Below are 23690 nucleotides of genomic sequence, written 5' to 3' on the forward strand. Positions count from 1 at the left end.
GTCTGCATTTTGTCGAGCTTGTCAAACTTGTCGTGAACATAAACCACAGCCTTCCTTTGTATGAAGAGATGGGATAATGAGTTGCCACCTGCAGGCATGTAGAGGTGGTGCTTTATTGAAGACAGGAGTGGCTTTGTAGTGGTGTCAAACACCCAGACAAATCCTTTAAAAATCAAACCCCCAGCCCAATTGTCCACCCTCACATGGAAACAGTGAATAAATAACAAGCTGGCATGTTGGACTTGCTCTAACCGGCGGGATAAACACTCAGTTGACTGTTTAATGTGTTTCTGGACTCAGTTGCACTCCCAGAGCGCCACATACACCTTGACCTTCCTCTCTGTTCTGCCCACCAAGTCCCTGCAGCCACCTATACTCTTCCTCCTCCTCCTCCTCCTCTACCACCACAACAGCTATCTCCTTCATTCCAGCCCATGCCAAAGCTCAACTCTGCCCCGAGGCCAAATCCACTGCTCTCCACTGTCCAAATCCCTCTGCCATGTGAGTGAAATAACAGCAAGGCCCTGAAAATAGCAATGGAACTGCCCTTCTCTCTCGCTCTTCCTCTACTTCACCAACAACAATCTGCTTCACCTCTACTTCTATCATCCTCTGTCTCTATTTTTTCATTTCTTGATCTTTTATGTTTTTATTTTTCCTGTTTCCTCTCCTTCCTCTCTTCCATCTTGTTTCTCTGCACTCTTGAAACAAAGGTTTTGACATCTTTTATTCTTTTTTTTTTGTCATTTCATTTCTCATTAGATGCAGTGGTGCTCTTTGCAGGTTAAAAAAAAACAACAATATTTTAACAGGATGTGTCTCAGGATGGAAAACAAATGGACATGCTGAACTGGGCTTTCATTGAAAGTTATTGGTCAATAGCAGCACATATAACACCACCCAGCCTAATAAATCTAGTGATGTCAGTGGCATTGGCTCATCTAATGGATCTCCATGTACATTCCCGCTGCATACTCCACGGCGCATCTCTCTCTCCTCTTGTTTATCTCTCCTTGCACTCCCTGCTCCCTCTCTCCCTCCCTCTCTCAGCATAAATCTCTCATTCACAAATAGAGGCCAAAAGAGGCTCAGCTGATGTGATGAGATTATTATTTTTTTTCTGATTACAAATCAACCTCAGCTTAGATAGATAGAAAAACACAGCCGCTCCCCCCCCCTCCATCCCCTGTTACATCCTATTTTTTTCTCCTCCCCTATTGGCTCTGACTCCTCCCCTCTCCCCTAATATCTCCACCTTCTTTTGGCCCTTGGCACCTCCTCTCCCTCCCCTCCTATCCACCCACTTCTCGCCCTCACAGCCAGATCTAAAGACATGCCTCATTCACTCCTGCTGCACAGGTTGTGAGGGAGAGGAAACAGAGAAGGAGTGAGAGAGGGAGAACCAGAGAGGTAGAGGAGACTATTAGCAACTGCTGGAGAGGGAAAGAGGACAGGAGGTGACAAAGAGAGTCTGTACAGTTTGGTGTTTTTTGCTAAGAGAAGAAGAGGGAATTCAGGAGTGAGACAGGAGAAGGAAGACAAGTCTTCAGGAGTGGGACTACCCAACAGTGGGAGGTTCCTCCAGGAAGTTTATAGTGATCTTCGGCAGCAACCCCCTTCCTCTCAGCTGGGAGTCAGACCCCCAGGATCCAGAGCCATGGAGCCCTCCGTGTCGACCGAGGTCGAGGGGGAGTGCAAGGAGAGGAAGAAGATCCAATTTGCTGTTCCGGCCTCCGCGCCCACCAACCTGGACCCTCGGCAAGTGGAGATGGTGAGCAGGCAGTGGGCAGATAAGAGTTTCTGAGGATTCAGTTTGAGTTTTCAGCTCTGACTTCTATTTCTGTTTCACAGCTGACTAATTCCCCTTCTAGCTCTCACCTAGTAATTCAAAGCAGGGGTGGCATTGTTTATCGTATAAGTGCTGTACCACTATTGGATAAATTTCTCCACTTTAGAACATCTTGTCTCTGCGTCATCCTTCCTCTCTGCTGTGTTTCATCTTTGACAAGTTTCTCATGCAGGGCTGGATCTGCCGGCTATGTCTGCCACTCGGTTGAGAAATTATGATGACATTTCCCTTTCTCTGTTTCCTCATGAGATTACTGCCTCGCTGTCTCATCTCATCTTGACCTGTTTAACAATGTGACATTGACATGAAAGCCATTATCTTGCCTATGAATCCAGTTCACTCTTTTGTAACTTATAACAGCAACAGCGAGCCCTTGACATTTTGTTGGTAGTCACGTAACTGACACTGTTAATAATTACTCCTTTTTCGTATTTGGCTGCTCGTCGTTCTCCCTGCATGTAGAATGGCCTCTGTCATCTGAGCTTCTGTTAGAACAAAGCTTCAGCCCTGCTTTGCCACACAAAAATGTCTTATGACTGACTCAGCATGGCTTGTATCATTCTGTGAACTATGTACACTCATTTCTGATTGGAAAACTCTGATCTTTCCTCATTTTTTTTTTTGCCCTAATGCTGCTGGTGGCTCTTATTTTAGAGCAGGAGAAAGTGGGCCAAAGTAGGAATCAGTTGATGCCAAGGTAGATCCAGGCCAATGGCTCATCCCTCCCGAGAGCTTGAGGAGAGATGGGGCGGGAAAGCAAGAGAGAGATGTGCCATATAAAGGGAAGCGGAGAGAATGCCACACAACCTGATCTCTCACACCTGTCTGGGGTCAGCTCCCTCAGGGACTGTCCCTGTTTCACAGCTTGCATAAAAGAGACTTTAATGAACTAGAGTGGCCAGCGATCATGCTCCATCTTTTCCCCTAACTCATCATCATTCTCTCATCATATGTTTGTTTGTATGTGCTGAGTAGCGAAGAAAATCGGATAACTGCATATCAAAGGGAGTCACGAGCAACTTGTTTTAGGTTCTTGAAGCCTTCATTTCTGAGAATAACTGCGCTTCTTCTAAAGCAAATCTTCCTTTTTCAAGACTTTTCTTGAATCAAATGTGATTTTTCTTGCCTTACTCTACCAGCTTTTAAAGGATAGGTTCACAGTTTTTTCAGGTCTGTCCTAAAACAATATTCAGGTGCCCAAACAAGCATTTACACATTTTTCTTTCTGTAATCATTCCTGCTGTTCATACTGGCTATCTTCATAATGCATTTCCAATCCTCAGTCCTCCCTCCATGTCAAAATGTGTTTAAATGTTTATTTAAAGCTAATAGGAAGCTTCAGTTGTCCAAATTAATCAAATCAAGTCAATAGTTTATCATTACAATCCTTCTACTGCAGCTGAACAGGAAAACACTGTCTGTCGTTTACTAAAAAGACTGTAACTGTGGAAGGTACCCACTTTATTCAACAAATTCAGGTTGCTTAAGCTTCATCTGATCTTCAAACAAACTTTTAAATACATTTTTGTTCAAAACAAGGACTGTGAATTTTGTCCCCCATTACTTACATTGTAAGCGCGACTGTTGTTTTAAAGACTTGAAAAATTGCGAAACTATCCTTTAAGATCATTCTTGTCACTGGAAACAAGTTGCCTCATCTCACACTCTCATTTGAGACACTAATACACAATTATGGGCTGAGATGGAAATGTTTTTGCAACGTTTCACTCACATTAACACATAAAAACTTGCTCTCCTCCTCCCCCTCTTTTCTCTATCTGTTATGCCATGTCATCACACTCTGATGCCTATCATCTCTTCCAAGAAACAACAGGATATCAATCTACCATATGTGAGCTGCTCATTTATTTAAAAAAAAAAACTTACTTCCTTCTGTTTTGAGGTGGACCTTATTGCTCAATCACCTTATGGTCAAACAGTGATCAGCTATATTTAGGCCCCTTGGTTGGCTTTCCTGCAGCAGGCGGGCCTTGGCCTTTACCTCCAGATAGGTTGTGTATGCTAAAGCTTCTGCATCAGCTTGTTGACCCGGTGCTGCTGTTCAAGATGCCAGCTCATTCAATCATACATGTCATGGAGATGCTTCAAGAGCATAAAACTGTAAAGTGTCATGTTGGTTGTAGATGATACTCTAATGCGTGTATCTGTGTGCAGATGGAGGAGTACTAATTGTTCCAACAAAGCAACAAATGCACTGAAGGGCAGTGTGGGAAACAGAAGGGGCGTTCGTTCAGGAGAGGATGTGTTTATGTGTGTGTAACAGCAGATAGCATCTACGCAGGGCTGATGAGAGTCTCCAGGGACATGTGGGAGTGCAGGGTTTAACAGTTAACGACACTCATTTCATTGCCTTCCCCTCCCCATAGCAATTACTGCTGCCCCACAAGTCCGTCTTTGCTAATGAGTTGCAATGACTACTATTCTTCTGAACTTGACACACAACCAGCAACTCCTTACTGTTGTTTCCGGTGCTGTACACTGCTACTATGGAGACGGGCTGAACAACTACAGTATGTCGCCCTGAAGCTCCCCCACAGTTCGCATCTAAAAGGTCAACTTTAATGGACAGCTCTGTCTTTCTGGATAGGTTGTTTCCATTGGTGCTGTTACATGTTTGTAGATATGTATGTGTGAATGCTCTCTGATGGGTTCGCTGTTGATGTGTGAGACGCTACCATACCTCCCACTCAGTGAAATATTGTACATTGTGAGAGGAAAACAGCAGCTACCTGTATACATGCCTCAGATGTGCAAGATATGTAGACACTTCTCACCTGTTCTGCAGGGTTTACTGTTAAAAATAGGCTAAGTTTATTCAAATAGCAACAAAAAATCATTTCCCACTTACCCCTAGTGGTATTTTGCAATGCAAATTGTTCTGGTTTTATTTGGCCAAGTTTTGAGACATTTGTCGCCTGCATCCTCTGCTACCACCCCAGTACATACAGGTGAATGAAATTTCATTTGTGGTGGTCAAAGCACTGAAAAATTACATTTTAAAATGTCAAATATTACTCTCTTCAGATAAACAATGCCCAAGATTTCCAAGATAATCAACAGCAGTTTTCTAGCAACCATGACAACAGTCCACAGTGGGTTCTGTGTGTTATCCAACGTTACCTGAATGTCACTTGATTCAAATTTTGGACACATTTTGAACACAAGTGAAGTGAAATCTCTCCTCACTAATAGATTTTTCTACTTGTTTTAAGAAAATGTAAGATTTTCAGACTCACTATTAGGTTACATCACTGTGTAAGTCCTTTCCAATTAACAATATCCTCTTTCAAGCCCAATAGTGCCTGGACTGGAATTTTTAAAACCACAACAACACATTTGTCATCATAATATTTTATTTCTGGCTCTCCAGTGGCATCCCTGCCATCTTTTTTTTTTATGACCGCAGTTATGTTCTGTCAAATCCTCCCAGAATGAACGGCTTTTTAAGATGAACATTCATCAGTAATCTTCACATCGAGAGGTCAGGAAGAAAGTTATGCTTGTCCGCAAAAACACAGAGAAAGCACATGGCTGTGTTTACCATCCCTACCCCCACTCCACACACACCCCCACACATACACACACACACACCAATCCTGCGTGCTTTGCAAGTGATGTAGGGTAATGTGCATAATGGACAGAGATTAGGGTCATGCTGCAGACACTGCATCCCTGATTCCCTACAAGTCTGCCTCCCTGTGGACTCAACAAGCAGACATCTCTCCATGTTTCTCCTCTTTTGACTCAGCCTGATCTGATCACCTCATGTTGATCCTTTGAAATGATAGGAAACTAAGAATATCAAAGGGAATGTCAAAGGGCGGCAAAAGGGCATCCGCCTAAAGCCTTCAAACAACAGCCAAGCCCATATTAATTTATATTAAACCTAAAGGACATGGAGGGCATAACTCCTTTAGGTTTCATGGAGGCCCCCCCCCACCACCACCACCACCACCTCTCTCCAACCCTCTCCGTCATCCTCCCTGGTCCGGTTTCTGGGTTAAACGTCAAACAGCGACCTTTGATGCAGCGAGTGTTTGTGGGTAAACATTAGCAGTCTGGGGGACTGTCAACATGTACTCCCAGAAAGAACATCTTGTTGGATGGCACAAAGCATGCTGGGACTGGGCAAGAGGGTGCAGTGATCTTTCCCTGCATGTGGACATGTCAGGAATGTCACTATAGTGGTCTGACTCAGTTTGCCCGATGACGCAATCTGTCTGTCTTATGAAAATGAATTTTTATGTTCCTTTCAGTTGCCTGCCCAGAGCGGTTTGTTGATGTTTGTAGTGGCAAAAATGAATTATTTAAAAAAAGAAAAAAAAAAAGATGAATTGCCTTGCTTGAAACCGCAGATTGTAATTACACTTTGGACACAATCAATGGTTCTCTTTCTTCTGTATGTTTGTTTCTGCCTGTTTTTGACAGTCCAGGCGTTTTGATTAGTTAATAACTCTCATGCAACACGTTCATGGCCTGTATATGTCTACAGCAGTTTAGCACAAAGTTTCCTTTCATGGTTCTTTTCCACTTTGTTTCAGCAGTGTAGAAAGCCTGTTTATTTGTATTTTTTTTGCTGAAAATCACACTGACTTCATGACGACATGAACAGAACAATCTATCATCTGCTGCTGGCTCCTGTGCGCATGGATGTGTAATGTGTAAACAGTTAAAAAAAACATAAATATTGAACATGGGTAGAGTGATTTGTGCCTGATGACACTGTACACAGGGAGTTGAAAATGTGCCATAATGCCCGCTGCACCTCAGGCATGCACGGGGCACAGAAAAGCCTGACGGTGGCCTGCAACACTGCAACACGCCCTCTTAGCCTTTCAGCGTTATGGTCAACAAATCCTCTGTTGTCGGTTGGTGTCGTTATCCCACTCAGTCACTCACTTGTCGCTTCAGGGGATCATCGTTAATCAAACCAAATCATGAAGAGATGCATCCCCCTAATGTGCATTCATTCATCTCCATGTTTTGTTTTCTATCACAGTGCATCTGAAGCACTACATCTTTTAAACTTGGCTATAGCAACAACCGCAGCAGCCATATCTGTGATGAGAGGAGAGGGAGAGGATTAGAAGGGCAGCAGTAGCACAGCGAAGAGAGAAATGTGGGTTGGGGGATAAGGGCTTGTCATCGAATGTCGTCAGATGTCAGTATGCTTGTTGCAGATCTGGATCCCGATCTACATCTTGTGTTGCCTTTCTCACTCCTTATTTTGTTTTGCGCTTCGGGGGGAAGTTGAAGCCGGAGTCCCCCTCTCTCACTAAAGAGCTGCGGGATGGTCAGACTGATGTCGGCATATTGAGAGGAGCGCTGAGGCCTGACTCAAAACAAATGGGATTGGTCTCTAGCCTTGTTTCATCAACACAGAGAAGACATGGCATTATGTTATTGCTGCTGTGCTTGTTGTAATCTCTGATTTTCATCACAGCAGTTGATGTTTTTGTTGAGACATTCTTTTTTATTGCATATTTATCTGCCTGCAACGTAATGAGCTTGTACAGGGGCACACCAGGTTTTCAGTATGTTTAGGAGGGAATGGCTCAAAGCGGAAATAAGTTGTAGCAACTGGTTTGTCTGCCTGGAATCCAAAATCAATATTTGGATTTAAGCAATCAGATAGTAAATCGAGGGGTTTGTAGATGATAGTAAATCTTGGTTATAATCTTGTGTTTATACATGCCTTTTGCATCCAAGCAATGACCTATAAGCTGCATAGCAACCATCAACAGTAACCTTTTTTCATTTATCACCTGTGGGTACGTATGACGTTGCAGATGAGTAACTATAGCTACTCTGCCCTCTGTGTGTACCTGCCTGTTGACCTCTGGAACAGGTCTTTGTCAGCTGCACAATGTGAAACCACTCAGTGCTGCCGAATTTGAGCAAAGTGAACAAGGAAAGCAGAATTATCTCCGTGTTTGCAGGTTGCGAGCCGTGCCATCGTCTCTGTGAAAGCTTTGATTGGCGCGTTCCCTGTTGTCACCTCACCCTGTGTGTTGCTCCAGCGTGCGCTGTGGGCTGGCAGGTGGCTTCCTGTCACTCATCAGCCATTGGCGTATTAACTCCGTCATGTTGTGATGGTAAACCTTTCTTCCAACAGTCTCTGGAACAACAGGCCAAACAGCTACCAGCAGCTAATTACGTAAATGCTGGGGGGTACTGTGAGACAGAGGAGAAGGAGAGAGAGAATAGAGAGGGGTAGGGGGGGGGGATGGTTGTCTGAGTATGATATCATTCTGCCAGTGGGTGCAGCGTAATTACATTTCCTATTTGGGGGTCATTGGAGAGCCCCTCCAGATGCTATCTCCAGCCCATCTGTTTATTCAGTTAGCCAGTGGTGAGGCCAAAGGTCACCTCAAAAGTGTTACGTGAATGTTGAGAAGCAACACGCAGGACATAATGTGAATTCAGTGATATTGTTCATTTGAATAGAAATGAGCACTTCATACATATCTGGCAGACCCCAGACCTCACCAAGCTGCAGTCGGGATTGTAATTTGCACAAGCCGTGTCCTTGACCCATTCGAAACCGCTGGAAACTCAAAAAGCGGGTGTTACTCAGTGAAGCCTCATTGAATCCGCCTGGCAGCGCTGTCTGTGAGTGGTGACTGAGTGTAGCCTGAATGTATCTGACAGAGCTGTCTGTTACATGATAGATCTGATCATTGGCCTTGGTTATGTGTTTGTCATGCTTATGGAAACATTTTGTCTGCCAGCTTTGTCAGGAAGGTTTAGCCAACCATTTTTGAGCAAAACACAAAATCTAGAGATAATGATATCAATTAACCACACTGGTATTTTGCATCTTGGAGTCTAAAAAACAGACCGCAGTGTTATTTCCCACATCCCACTGACAAAATCGAAATAGACCTTTACTAGAGAAGATACAAGAAACAGCACCTTCATGTTTGAATTTGTGTGAATTATGCATTTAGATTTTACACACTTAAACTTGCAACATTACAACCAGGAAAAAATGCACTCAGCTCGTACAGAGAGGGATCATTTTTCACATTATTATGTTATTGAACCCATTGCTAGATGGCACTTAGAGCACCACATGGTGTTCAGTCACTTCATTTTAAAAGGCTCACTGGGTATGCAGGGGTGTGTGTGCAGGGGGGGGGGGGGGGGGGGGGGCATGGCTCAGAGGAAAAGGGCGACACGATGACTTTGTTTAATTGAGTTGCTCCGCAGAGTTCAGACTTGCTAAAGATCACGACAGCAGAGGCGGAGAATAAATCTGCACCTCTCACCCAGAGATGGACAGAGCTGAGATAAATGGTCTCAAGAGGAGAGAAAGGTACATTTGTATTCAGTGGAGGCGTTTACAGGAAGACAGGGAAGACAGAAAAGAGGAGGTGTTGGAAGATGTTGGGGTGAATGATGTAAGAGCTGCATCTATGCTGGTAATTTTATTTAGATAAAGAAACACAAAGAAATGAAAGATCACAAAGCAACCAACAATAAGGTGATCTATCATTACTGGAAAGGGTACCATGAACAATCCTCACCCATAGAACATTTGAGCAACAAACACAAAGACCAGAAAGGCACCAAAACTCAGAAACATAAAGCAAAAGTAAAAACCAAAAGCTGAGAAACACACAAATGTAAGTAACTAAAAAGTAACAAATTTAGATTTTTGATCTCAGGTCTTCCACCTTCACATTTAGCTTTTTGTAATTTTTTTGTCAAAGGTTTTAGATTGCTATTAGTTTGTGGTCCAAGATTTAATCCTCTCCATAGTTTATGGCTTAACAATATGAGTGTGTTCCCATTGGTGTACTGTACTGTATGTTGCCATGCACGTACACGAGTACTTATTTCTGTATGATGTAGCGGCATTCGCCTGTGGGCAGATGCCATAACTGCAAATCAATCTTGTACAAATCCATATCTATTCATCCGGAGCTGGGTTACAGGCCACTAGAGAGAGAGAGAGAGAGAGATAGAGAGTCAGAAAAGCTCCATATGGACCTGACGGATGATCCACCTCTATCAGAGAGAGCCGACAAACACCGCTTGATAGGATGGCCCGATGTAATGGAGTGCTTTTGGCCACGAGGGATGGAAGCTAACAGGGAGGGAGATCTGAGGTGTGTTGTCTTTGTGCAGAGGCCAGATCTGCAAAGCTGACTCCCCTCGAGATGCTTGACTGTTCAGTGCTGGTGTAGGGCAGAGTTTCTGTCTCATCCTACAGAACCCCTAGAGAACCCCCCGATCTAGTTTATGCTGTCCTACTACTGCTGCTTTTTATAGGCCTGGCCACAAGAGCGCCAGCTTAGAGGACAGCCTCTAGGGAGCAAACCCATATCAGCCGATCTGCAACCCAGGCTGCTACGCAAGCCAACACACATACCTGTGCACACACACACACACACACACACACGTGCAAAGTCAACATTTGCCAATGACTCATGTACCCCACCAGGCACAGAGTGAAGTATTTGAGTCATTGCTGCTACTTAACCTCTTTACCTCCAATTAAACTTGACAAGTTAAATATACGCCTAATTATAAGATTTTCAAGAGCTTTACAGAGGTTTAAAGAGATCATCAGCAAATTCATGAAAGGTATGTTAAGAATAGAGAAGCATAATACAAGGGCATTACATTTAGGTGTTTACGGTGTGTTTTACCAAATTTTGTTCAGGTTTGAATCTGAATCTAGAGGGTTTCTCTTCCTCCTCTCTTTGTCAGACAATGCAGTTAGCACATTATTTAAATTCACTCATCAGCTTTAGATACATCTCCTTTCTATGCTATGATGCATGAGCCAATGTTTTTTTTCTTATTGAGACCAAAGCTTTCTGTGAAACGCAGAGAGGGTGCTGCTGCCTCTTGGGGGAAGCCTGCAGGCGTACACCTGTGGAGCCGCCGAAAGGCCACCGCAGCAGCCAGCTTAGAGCCCCTCGGAGCGAGTCCACAGCAGCTCGACTGATCTTGGAGCAAAAACAATCTCACAAACCCCTCTCCTCTGCTGGCAGCAGAGGAGAGGGGTTTGTGAGATTGGGGGCAGGGGGTTTAGAGAAGTAGAGGAGGAGGAGGGAGGAAGGGGGGGGAGGGATAAAGCATAGCGGGTGTAATCTCACACACTGTGCCCCAGTGTTGGCATAAATGAGGAAGTCACATACGATATTATGTAACTCGGGCGGAGTGGGGTGGTTTTAAGGCTGGAAAATTACTAGAGTCGGTATGTGTGTTTATGTCATCTGGTGCTGCCAATATCATACAGCAGGACGTCACTGCCACCGTCACCGTCACCGTCACCATCACAATGTGTGTGGGAATGTGCATGTAAGAGAGAAAGAGACACCTGTGTTTGTGTACTACAGATGCATTTATGCTTATTGTTATTGTTATTATGTAATTTAGTGTATTTACAACCTGTTTTACAATTTATTTGAGAAGTGGACTCTTTCCTGGTTCCTATAGAAGGTCATGTCACGGCATTTCGCAAACCCACAATGATGATTATGTAGATGAAATCAGGGTGACACGCACACACACACACACACACGGCATGTCAGCACACGATTGGGTAAATAGATCATCAGATTACGCTTCTCAGTGACCTCAATTATCCCGCCCAATCATTTTACCTTCCATTTATCTCACTGGCCCTATTTTTATCTCCATCTGAGTAAATGAATCTGTAGTTATGAATCTTTCCCAGCTATCATTACGCAACTGGCTCTTTCAATGACACCTTCTTAGAGGTTCAGCAAGCTTTGACCTCCCTGGAGGGGTCATAAAAACCACTTCAGACAGTCTGAAACTCTCTTTTTTTGCTTTTGTTTGATAGTTTTCAGTGCAGGAACCAGAACAACTAACAATAAAGGTACTAAGCCTGGGAGATGAAAACGTGAACTAATGTGTACATACATTGTTTGACAGATATGTATGAAAAGAAGCAGGATATGTGGATTTATTCAGGACAGTATTTTCCACAAAAGAGAGCAATAACCCAAAGCTTACCTTAACTTAAACCAGAATAATGTAACCTAACCATAAGCTCAAAAGTTGACATGACTTAAAGAAGACAAGATAATAAAAGCAAATCTCTGCATGACTAGAATTACGAGGAGGAATCTTGTGGTTTTCCCAGTTTAATGGCTTTAATGGCTGGCTGGTAGCAGGTGTCAGGCAGGCAGAGGCAGCAGGGTTCACAGCAGCACAGAGCCCCAGGCCTCCACACCTTGCCAGGGGAGAAACGGAGGGGTGGGGGTGGGGTTAGAGGAAGCCCTGTGGATGTTCCCTGCCAGTAAAGATAAAGGGGGAGAGATCAATTGAAGAGAGGAGAGGGCAGACAAAGCAAATTGATAATAATATGATTTTGGTTATGACGCACTCTGGTGAATGAGAAGAAAGGGAAACAGAAGTGGATGAGGGTCAGTGTCAAGGAATGACGGATGGATATGCAAGCAAACAGGATAGAGGAAGCAGAGGATCAAGTGAGATGGAAATGAGAGGTGAATGAGGGGAAGATGGATTGTGTGAGAGATCCATGAGAAGGCTGGAAGTTGCGTGACAAGATTAAAATGTATCTCTGGTGTCATAAATAAGGGAGAAATCCATGCTCGATTACTCTGTGTTGCCGCGTTTGACAGCGGCAGATTTCCACCACGCGGCCTGCAAGCCTCTGCTTTGGCAACACGCGCCTCACTGTGATGACGCACAGCTTGCTTAACAAGACGGAGGGGAACCGAACACAAACACGCCTCTCTGTATGGAGCAGTTTTACGCAAAATAGAGCCAGGCTACTTAACTCTCTTCCTGTGATGTTATGTGGTGCCGTAAACAGCAGCACCAAGGTTCATGTCATGGCCAAGGTTGGCTTGCTCCACAGAGGACACTTTTCAATACCTTGCTTGTTTGACCTGCCAAGTCCACTTAGCTGTGCTACTTGTTTTCCTCAGTGCCCTTTATTTTTCCAAAAAGGTAATTTTATAGATGTCAAATATTAATCCTTTAGAATAGTGTGGAAGTGAGTCAAAGCATCGATCATGTAACTCTGCAAGATGACGCAAAGGCCCCACTCTTTCTACTCGGGGCATTCCTTTAATGATCAAGTTATTAAAGTAATACTCCACCCACGAATTCATCCTTGGAGCGTGACACACTCACTTCCTGTTAGCATGAAAGGGGGCTTGTAAAAAGTTTACAATTTTGTCCTTCATGTGGGACAAAGGCTGTGTTCAACTTGGATTTGTGTCGGTTTCAATGGATTCCAATTGTGACTCTTTCACAGTGGAAGAATGCATCTAAACATCCATAGAAACTTCAAACCACTCTTGCAACATAAGCTTTTCTGCTGTGAACATGTAGTGTGGGAACTAACTTTTCATGATCAATTAATCTGGAGATTATTTTTTCTGATAAATTGATTAATCATTTAGTTTATAAACTACCAGAAAATATTGTAAAATAAGGTTGGTGCTTAATTCTTTTAAGTGGGGTTTAATTTCATGTAATTGTGCTTTTGGTTTTTCATTTAAATACATAGAAAAAGATTAAAATGATATGTGAAATTTGCAAAAAAATAAGAAAATACTATAAAATCGTTATCAGAATTCAAGGTCAAAGAGTCCAAAGCTCAAAGATATTTAAATTTACAATAATATAAAACAGAAAAAAGTTGCAGTTTGGCATTTTGATTGATAAATAACTTGATAAATTTTCTGCTGATCACCTGTTTGATTTAAATGACTATTTTTTTGCAGTTTATCTGAATGCTGAGAGTGTTTCTAAGACTTATTTTTGAAAAAAAAAAAACAAAACAGTTAAATGCACCCCTTCTGGCCTAGTCTTCATGCAGGGCACGATATTTGTGGGCTGGAGGGATGTATGGGCACAGCTGGTCATTTATTCTAAAGGACAGAGAGTTCACTGTACATAGTGACTTTAACTGGAAGTGAAGTCCAGACCTGCAGGAAACAAAATAGAAAGGGAGACTGGACATTGGAGGGGAGTGTCTGGGCTGATTACTTGGGCTCATTTAATGTAAACTCACCTTTTCCATGGTCCCTCTGTCCGTCTTAGTATATATGACTCTACCTGGTGCACACACCAAACACACTGAGGACGTCATTGATTTCAAATAAATCCTGTATCAAAAGCTTTAACACTCTTGAAATGCTGGTTAATTTAAGCAGCTAGCATCAATTTAGCTTCTGGTCTACTCTACATGACTTTTACTATGCACAGCTACATAATGAGTCTTCCTCTGCTCTACTGACTGAAGCATGTGCTCTGACCCGGCCAGTATTGAACGTTATTGTTGGCTTTCACCCATGGGCAGCAGCACTAATGAAGTCAGCGAAGGCCGCCCAGCATGAACTGTCAACACTTTCCATTTGATTGCTGAGACAGTGTGTGAACATGATTAATAATACAGTGTTGACCAGTTTAATTATTCAATTGTTTATGGCTTGTCTTTGTTTGCTTATAGATCCGGCGCAGGAGGCCCACACCTGCTACGCTGTTTAGAGTAGCTGACCAAACATCTCCTGAAGATGATCAGTCAACCCATCAGGTAAAGGTGAAGTCGAAACACTTTATTATAATAAGTGTTTGTGCATTCTCATCTGTCATCATCTGGATGAGTCGTGAATCTGACATTTCAGTGTTTAACAACATAGTGCTGTGTCATTGTGTCATCTACTGTCTGTCTCATAAATCAGCTCCTAACTAGTGTCTCATATTAGAAAATTATATAATATTTTAACTCCTGCTGGACCCTCTGATGTGTCCATCATCACAAACTCTTGTTGTGTGTCTTTTTCCAACCCAAGATAAATTTACTAAATTCTTTGAGATTAAAGGTTCATTTTGACCTTAGAAATAGCAGTTTCACAACAAAAAACTTGTGGCTGAAAGCTTTGGAAAAAACCAGTAACCAAGTTTTACCAATTTGTGGTAACTTTACTTTAAAGGATAGGTTCACAATTTTTCAAGTCTGTCTTAAAGGTGCAATGTGTAGGATTTAGTGGCATCTAGTGGTGAGGTTGCAGATCACAACCAACTGAATACTCCTCACCCTCCCCTTACAAGCGTGTAGGAGAACCTATGGTGGCTGCGAAACCCACAAAAAACGCAAAAGGCCCTCTCTAGAGCCAGTGTTTGGTTTGTCCATTCTAGGCTACTGTAGAAACATGGCTGTGCAACATGGCGGACTCCCTACAGTACTAAACCGGTTTGAATCCTACTTAAAGGACAGAGACTGCTTTGTGTCTATAGGTAGTTACACATCTGAGTGGACAAAAATGACATGTGGAGTTCCCCAAGGCTCCATCCTGGGGCCTCTTCTGTTCAACATCTACATGCTCCCACTAGCTCAAATTATAGAAAACGACAAAATATGCTACCACAGTTATGCGGATGACACACAAATTTACGTAACCATATCGCCAGGGGACTATGGTCCAATACAAGCACTGTGCACAAGTGCATTGAACATATCAATGATTGGATGTGCCAGAATTTTCTTCAATTAAACAAAAACAAAACTGAAGTAATTGGTTTTGGAGCCAAGGAAGAACGTTTAAAAGTCAGCACTCAGCTTCAATCGACAATGTTAAAAACTACAAACCAAGTCAGAAATCTTGGTGTAGTCATGGACTCAGACCTGAATTTCATCAGCCACAATTACAAAGACAATTACAAAGTCAGTCTACTATCACCTGAAGAATATATCAATAATTAAAGGACTTATGTCTCAGCATGACTTGGAAAAACTTGTCCATGCATTTATCTAACACTGTCTTCACAGGTCTCCCTAAAATATCGATCAGACAGCTGCAGCTGATTCAGAACGCTGCTGCTCAAGTCCTCACTAAGAACAAGAAAGTGGATCATATACCTATAATTCTCAGATCTTTACATTGGCTTCCTGTCTGTCAAAGAATTTATTTTAAAATACTGCTGTTGGTTTATAAAGCACTAAATGGTTTAGAACCAAAATACATCTCTAATCTGCTGCTACATTATGAACCATCCAGACCTCTCAGGTCATCTGGGACAGGTCTGCTTTCTGTTCCCAGAGTAAAAACTAAACATGGAGAAGCAGCATTCAGTTTTTATGCTCCACATATCTGGAACAAATTCCCAGAAAACTGCAGGTCTGCTGCAACCCTCAGTTCTTTTAAATCATAGCTGAAGACTTTTCTGTTTGCCGCCGCCTTTTTTATATGTCTTTTTACTTGTGTTGCTTTTATATTCTGTTTTGATGCCTTTTATGCATCAAGCTAACAAAAACACAAGGATTCTTAGTTTCAGGTGATTATACACTAATTAAAACATACTTATGAACATTATGTTCCATTTCTACCAAGTCCGTTCCACTAAATGCAACTAAATTCTGCACACTGCACCTTTAAATAATAATAATCAGGTGCCCATTTGGACATTAAAAGAGATTTTGCATACTGTAATCATTCCTTCTGTTCATACTGACCATTAAAAGATCCCTTCCTAATGCACTTTCAATGTAATGGGAGACAAAATCCACAGTCCTAGTCCTTGTTTGGTGCAAAAATTTATTTAAAGGTTAATCTTAAGTTAACCTTGTTTCCTTGTTGAGCTGCAGTGGAAGGATCATAACGAAAAGAGGGAATTTTATACTAAAAAGGCTGTAACTGTGGAAGATGTGCACTTGATTTGACTAATTCTGATGGCTTAAGCCCTATATTAGCTTTAGATTAATTTCTTAGTATATTTTCGTACAAAACAACTGTGGATTTTATAAGGGATTAGGATGGGAATAGGAGGGGATCTTTTAATGGTCAGTATAAACAGGAGGGATGATTACAGCAAGCAAAGCCTGTTTCAGTGTTCATATGAGCACCTGACTGTTGTTTTAAGATAGATAATGATTGATATAAATATAGTAAAACACATTTATAATAATATGAAATATATCTTCATAGCAGAAGTTACAATTATTTACAAATACTGCTCATTTACACTTAAAAATGTCCTTATATAAACTTTTAACTACATTATAGTGCATTATAAACCATTTATTTAATGTTTATATACTGCTTATAAATGCTAAATGGGTAAGTACAGGGTTTTTTTTGTAATTTTTTAAAAACTCTTTTGAAAATCTCAATGTCAAAAAGTATTGAACACACCAGACAGGACTTTGAGAAAATGTTCACTTCTATGAACACTACTTGTGCCGCTCACTTGGCAAATGATGGCATTTATAAGAAGCCAAACTTGTCCTTAAAAATAAGGTATTAAATGCCTGGCAAACACATGTAGTGATTATGCCATTGGGATAAAGAGAGTGAAAGTCTTCAAGAGATTAAACTTCTGTACGCACAAGACATACAGAACATTTTAATTTCATAGTGCAGTCCTGATAAAACATGGCATCTTGGGTTTGAATACTTCTCTCATTGTAAGCATTATCTACTGCATATTTTACTTCTGCTTCTTCTTAGTAGTAACGGTAACGTTTTGGAATAAAGACATATATATGAATTCATTATAGAGTGTTTTTTTTCCAACTTTAAAGGTACTGAAAAGGTAATTTAGGCTAATTAATGTGTCTCTCTCTGTGTTCACAGTGGGTTGTAGGAGAGAACGGAGTGCTCAAACCAAAACGTGTCAACCCAAACGTGTACCAGCCTCCATCACTCAAAGGTCGGTGCGAGCAGTAATGATACCACAGGTGGTGGTTGTGTGTGTTGTGATTCATCCTTGTGTTTAAGTCCTTCTTGTTTTACCGTGCTTCGGCTGCAGTCAATTTCCTCCTTATTTTTCCATGCTTCACGTTAGGCAAAAATGCATGTGACAGATGGGTAGATATGCAATAAAAGCCTTCACTCCTTCTTTTTCTGTGCACGTCTCATATGCGTAGGCTTGCGTCAGTGTTTTCGATTCTTAGTGTAAACTCAACAGCAGGCTCCGTATATTTGTGTGTGACAGAAAGGGAGAAAGAGAGAGATTAAAGTGTGACAGCTGTGAGACACTGAGTGTGAGTCTAGGAAAGTCTGGATCATCCAGGATTACACTCAGTTGTGTATACAGCTGTGGCACACCCACACACACACACACACACACACACACACGAACAGAACAGAACATGAACACACACATACAGTATAGGCATGATAGAAATACATACATGAACACAAACATATACTCTCTTTTGTGTCTTTATGCATGTGTCTTCTTGCTTGTTGCATGTGGTCGTTAAAGAGGCAAAATTCTACATTTTGGAGCTTATCAGCAGAGCTTCATTTTATCTGGGATTTCTGGGTGTTTGTTGCATGTCGTGTGATGATATAATGAAGCACGAAGCCTTGCTCTTGCATCAGAAATCTGTCCTTCAGCAGCTCAGTTGCAGAGAGTGAAAGAGAGAGCTACCTTGGAATAATTTCTAATTACATAACCTACCTTAAGCTAGAATAAGTGACCTGCCTCACTGCCGCACTGTGTATCTGAGGGTGTGAGATAGTGAAAGAGAGAGAGAGAGAGAGAGAGAGGCCAAGGTGACCCAGAGGAAGTGAGAGGAGGAGTTGAGGTAATAACAAAAAGAGGAGAGAGTGTGTAGGGAGAGAGAGAGAGAGAGAGAGAAAAGTGTGAGTCAGCATTGCCGCTGTGAGAGCGCTGAGGAGGGCGGGCGGTCGAGGAAAGACGAGGGTACAAAGAAACAGATGGGAGAACAGGGTGAGAGAAGGGATAGGAAACAACAGGGAAGGCTATACTGTAAAAAAAAATAAAATCAGTGTGGGATACCGTTTCGCAATTGCCTGCTTGCCTGTCTGTCTGTCAGTGCATGTGTTTAATTGGCTTCCTGCCTGCCTGGCGTGTATTCAAAAACCCCCGTGAGGCTTGATAAAAACTGACAGTTTTGAAGCGTGGTAAAACCACAACAACATCTCCCTCTATCCCTGTGTCTGTGTCCGTGTGTTTGTGTGGCTATCTCCCTGTGTGTGCTGTGTGTACCTGTGTGTGTGTGTGTGTGTGTGTGTGTGCAGCTGTGCAGAAGATGGCTGAAGCACACATGCAGAACCTAGGTGTCTACCCTCCTTTGGAAGACCCTTGTGAAGGGGAGGAGGATGAGGACCACAGTCAGGGAGAGGAGGGAGAGGACACATCTCCCACCAAAGCTGCTGGTGAGAGGGAGGTTCTCTGTCGACCGGCTGGGACTGTAACATACTGTCAGTGGCTCCATGACACACAGTGTCAGCGAGGATGACACCGTTGTTGTTGTTGTTTTGAAGGAAAAATACACCCTCTGGCACTTTAACACTGCTCTGATTTTCTATTGTTTTTTATTATTTATTAACGCGATGATTATTTTCTTGATTAGTCATTTAGACCAAATGTTAAAAAACAAATGTCATTCCCAATTGGTGATGTCTTCAATTTGCTCGGTTTGACTGACTAACAGTCTAAACTGTTGAGATATTCAGTTAACTGTCATATATGAATAGAAAAAAAAACAGGAACAATCAAATATTTTGCATTTCATCTCAAAAAATGATTGAAATGATGAATTGATCATTGTTGCAGTTGTAGTGGTGTAGCCTACATTGTTCTTATCTCTTTAGATAAATTGGCTGGAGATGGACAACAATGACATTTAATAGGAGACACTGAATTTCAGCTGTCAAAAACATGAATAATATGAATAAAACATGAAAAACATGAATAATGGTTTAATAGTTACTGAAACAAACACCCACCACATATTAAATCTCCAAAGATAAGGGAAGTTGGATACACCAACATGTAAATTTCCTCTTTTAGCTCAAAAATGATGCATTGATCACAAACTGATGACATATCTGAGGGTGTATTTTTCCATCAGGTTTGTGTGAATGATCCAGTTTGCCCTTTTTTTTAAAAAAAATTATCCTTGTTGTGTCTGCATATAGTTTGTGATTTCAGGGCTGATTTCCCCCCATTTTAAGAAACTGTTGTTGGAATTCATCCTTAAACTGTGAGAAAAACTATTTCCTTTTCTGTCAAACTCTCTCTCTTATCATTTCATTGTGCTAAAGTTGAGTTTTTCTCCAGGAGAGGCATTACATAACACCCTGCGTATCACCTGGCAATTAGTAGAAGAAATCTCAGGCAGCAGAAAATTTTAAAGTTTGTCTCTATTAAATTTGTATTTTAAAAATTATGAAAAAGCAGCGAATTTCAAAGAGTGTCACACAATACAAGATAATGAAGATGGGAGAAACTAGACATAGACAAGAAGTACGTGGGCAAGACATGACAACAACATTTTTGTTAACCGCAGTGTGACGGCTGGTGGTTTTATTCTTGGCCTAAACATTTATACACTTCTCTGAAATAATTCACTCTAAAAGGTTTGGTCCCGGTAGAATGACGCTGCTGTTCTCAGAGGAAGCGTAACGTAAGCTCCTCTGTGGGCCCGCCGGCAACACAGGTGAAGCTCTGTGCGTCGAGAGACAGACCCAGTGTCATATTAGCTCTCTGTCCCTCGCTCTAAATCTGTCAGAGGGTACGCTGAAGCCGACTAAAGGCCCAGCAACCAACATCTATACCAGTCAGAGAGGCCAGACAGGATTAATAAGGACAGAGAGCAGAGTTGTTTGTGCAGAGAGAGCTCTGATCCTGCTCTGTATTCTACTCTTCCATCATTTTATGCTTTAGTGCAACAGAGAGTGTAAACTGTTGAAAGTGATGAAATAGGAGCTGCACCAAAATATCTGAGAAGAGATCTTTTTGCGTATGCACTGCCTTATTATGTGTTTTTTTGTTTTTATGCAGCACAATTATGGGTTTTTAAACTCTATTATATACATGAGAACAGTGGCCTTTCATTCAGAATCATTGAACTGTCTGCCCAGATGACAGGTTCTCACAATAAATCCCTTTGTGGGATCCTGGTGAAACACCAAGTACCCAAACAGGATGTTGAAAGATCCTGATCGGGTCCTTTGATTACAGCTCATCTGTTGTTTCAGGTTGAGCGACGCAGTTAGGGCTCAGTATACTATGACAGTCAGAAGACAAAAATTATTTAATTAGGTAGCTGTTCGCGACACGATTGACAGCTGATGAAAACTCAGTGACTTACAACTATAAGGACAAAGAACAAACAGTCTCCTTGTCTCATCCTGTGTGTTTCTGTAATCCGGCAGTGGGTCTATAGCTCAGAAAGGAACATGAAAATGTAATATAATCAGCAGATTTGTCACTATTACACATTTCTTTACAGTTCAGTCCACCTTTTCAAATACTTGCCCTTTCCTAAATTGATCATCGAAGGCCAGAAACAAACTTTCTACACGTTTTCTAAATATAGTCGGTCTTTTCCTGCTACCAAACACACTCCATAATCTACTTTATAAATAACCAAAAGCAAACATAGACATTCTGAGTCACTGCTGCTTTTGACATCAGTCTTTGTCTCCTCAGATCACCACGAGACAGCCACCACCGACCAATCAGACAAGCTTTCCAGCGTGAGGGAGACGGCCAAGCAGATCCAAGCGGCGCAGGAGGAAGAGGAGGAGGAGGAGGAGGAAGAGGGGGAGGACAAAATCCAGGAAACGACAGAGGAGAACAATCGGGGGAGTAACTGAGAGAAAGAGAGAGAGAGAGTGAAGTAGAGAGAGAGAGAGAGAGAGAGAGAGAGAGAGAGAGAGGGAGAGAGACAAACATTTGGAGGGAAGATTGGGGAACGTGAAGGTGTGTTTTGTTTTTTTCTCAAAGGGTTAAAATCTGAAGAACTCAGATACGAGGAGGAGACGGGTGCGCTGTTGTCTGAGAGCTGTGGGTGGAGATTAAAAGCGAGTAATTGAATGAAAGATATACACAAAATGAAACAGGGTCAAGTGGGGTGTAAGAGAAAGCGAGTTTGTGTTTTAGGAGTCGGCCCTTATGAGGAGGTGAAGAATGATCTACTGAGAGAGCAGACTACAGACGCCACTTTGGCCCTAATGTCCCCTTCTTTATAATGAGTGTGGAGAGGCCAAGGTCAACATGACCAAATACCCTGAAAGACCAGTCCTCCTTCTACCTTAATGCTTCTGCACAGAGCTAAATGTTCCTTTAAAGAGGGTAATTACTACGATAAACACACAGTCTTCTTGGGTACACTTTTAACAAAGGTTGTCCCTTTGAAAAAAATCTTGAAAGTCCTTAAATGTGTGTTGTGGTCAATGATCCACTTCATCTTGAAACCTGCATCGTTCTGATTTGCAGCATATTTTAAATGTGTGGTCCTTTAATTAAATGTGTATTTACTGCCATCTTGTGGCAGAAAGGAGGAAGTTTAAAGTGATACTCCAGCCAAAGATCTAAATTTAAAGCATTAAAAAAAAAAAGTTGAAAAACACCTGTGGAAACTTTTCAAACCGTTGCCGCATCATTGTCCACTTCATGTCTGTCCATCCATATGTTTAGGAGTATTTCTCAGTCAGTCTAAGATCAGTTAATCTTTACTAAAAAGATAGATACCAAAATATTTTAGGAGGAGTATCACTTTAAGAAGCACCAAAAGGTTTGTCTCATGAGTGTGCACAGTGAGTGCATGCCTACATTTATTGCATTAATATTTAAATTAGGACTTTTACTTATTTGAGTATTTTTAAAATGAATCTTTAAAGGGTGAAGCTACCTCTAATTTTCTCAAAATACTCAGCCATTGCCGCCATGCATCACACCTTTGATTCAATGTGAAGTGGTGAGCTGTTCGGGGAATCAGATATTAAATTTCAAATCTTTTCCATATGCTGTCGGCTTCTTTCTCAGTGCTCACAGGTTCCCTTTTGTATGTTAACACTTTTCTATTGTCATCTTTTTAATTGTCCACTCATGATTTGTATGTCATAGATCTGTTGTGAGAGCTATTTTTCTAAGCTAATGCCCGGTGTGTGAGTAGCTCAGCTCCTGTTTCTACTGTCTGTATACAACCATACAAAAAGCCTGCATGTAGCATGCAGCACCAGGAGACTGAAACCAGCCTCCGTGGTTACTTTATGACTGACATGTGAGCAAAATGGTCACTGTACAAACTTTCTGCAATCTTTTTAACACACTTTAGATGTTCACTTGGTCTCTCTCTGTTGATGGATGACAAGTTGATAACTATTTAAAATGTTTTTACTGTCTTGCTTCTCAAATTGTCAGCCTTTGTCTAATCTAAGTTCCAATTTAACTGAAGATCCAGGATCTGATGTGCAAGAAGGTGCCCAGTTTTGCCACAGGATGAATAAATGTATCACCTGGGCTGCTGTCTGTATATAAAATAAACTGTGTGAAACTTTTTTAACCTCTGACCTGCCCATATTGTGGGATGACTGGATGAGCAGGTTGTGTGTGCTGAGGCTATGCGGCCGACGCTGTCCTCCCTCCTCCGCTCTCTGTCCACCTCCCCTCTCCTCCTGGGTCAGAAGAAAACAGCCATGGAAAGACATGTATGAACTCTTATTCTTATCTGTCTTTACTTTACTTTTATTTTTCCATTCTCTCGTTTCTAAATGTGATGTGGTTGTTTTAAAGTGAACATCAATATAATATCAAAATAAACACTTTTCCCCCCTTTCTCCGTTAGCCTGATCTGTGCTCTGTGTGAAATCTGAATTTATCCAAGGAAATGTGTATTTTCATTGATTCTCATTTATCTTTCCAGTCATCGTTCTCCATAAAATACAAACATTAAAACAATCTTCTGCTGGATAACAAAATGTACAACGACTCAACAAGGGATGTTTGATTGTGTATATTTATAAAGAAGAATAATTCATGAAATTATGAAATGTATTCATGTGATATTCTATAAAAAGCCTTCCTGGTTAAAAACAAA

The 23690-nt window shown here is 41.7% G+C and overlaps 1 protein-coding gene across 1 annotated transcript; it reads left to right on the plus strand.

The window, feature by feature from the left end:
* The first annotated feature begins 1295 nt into the window (after positions 1 to 1295).
* On the plus strand, positions 1296 to 23430 carry ppp1r1b (protein phosphatase 1, regulatory (inhibitor) subunit 1B). Its single transcript, XM_042392929.1, has 5 exons — positions 1296 to 1771; positions 14340 to 14423; positions 17464 to 17539; positions 18880 to 19017; positions 21299 to 23430. Exons 1-5 carry the CDS (start codon positions 1658 to 1660, stop codon positions 21463 to 21465), a joined length of 579 nt encoding a protein of 192 aa, XP_042248863.1. The 5' UTR covers positions 1296 to 1657; the 3' UTR covers positions 21466 to 23430.
* Positions 23431 to 23690: the final 260 nt, after the last annotated feature.

The sequence above is a fragment of the Thunnus maccoyii genome, chromosome 18 (assembly GCF_910596095.1).
Source record: "Thunnus maccoyii chromosome 18, fThuMac1.1, whole genome shotgun sequence".
Lineage (NCBI taxonomy): Eukaryota > Metazoa > Chordata > Actinopteri > Scombriformes > Scombridae > Thunnus > Thunnus maccoyii.

Coding starts and splice junctions, on each gene's coding strand:
- ppp1r1b (XM_042392929.1), top strand. CDS start 1,658: ATGGAGCCCTCCGTGTCGACCGAGGTCGAGGGGGAGTGCAAGGAGAGG. Junction 1,772..14,339: donor ACCCTCGGCAAGTGGAGATG/GTGAGCAGGCAG, acceptor GTTTGCTTATAG/ATCCGGCGCAGGAGGCCCAC. Junction 14,424..17,463: donor ATGATCAGTCAACCCATCAG/GTAAAGGTGAAG, acceptor CTGTGTTCACAG/TGGGTTGTAGGAGAGAACGG.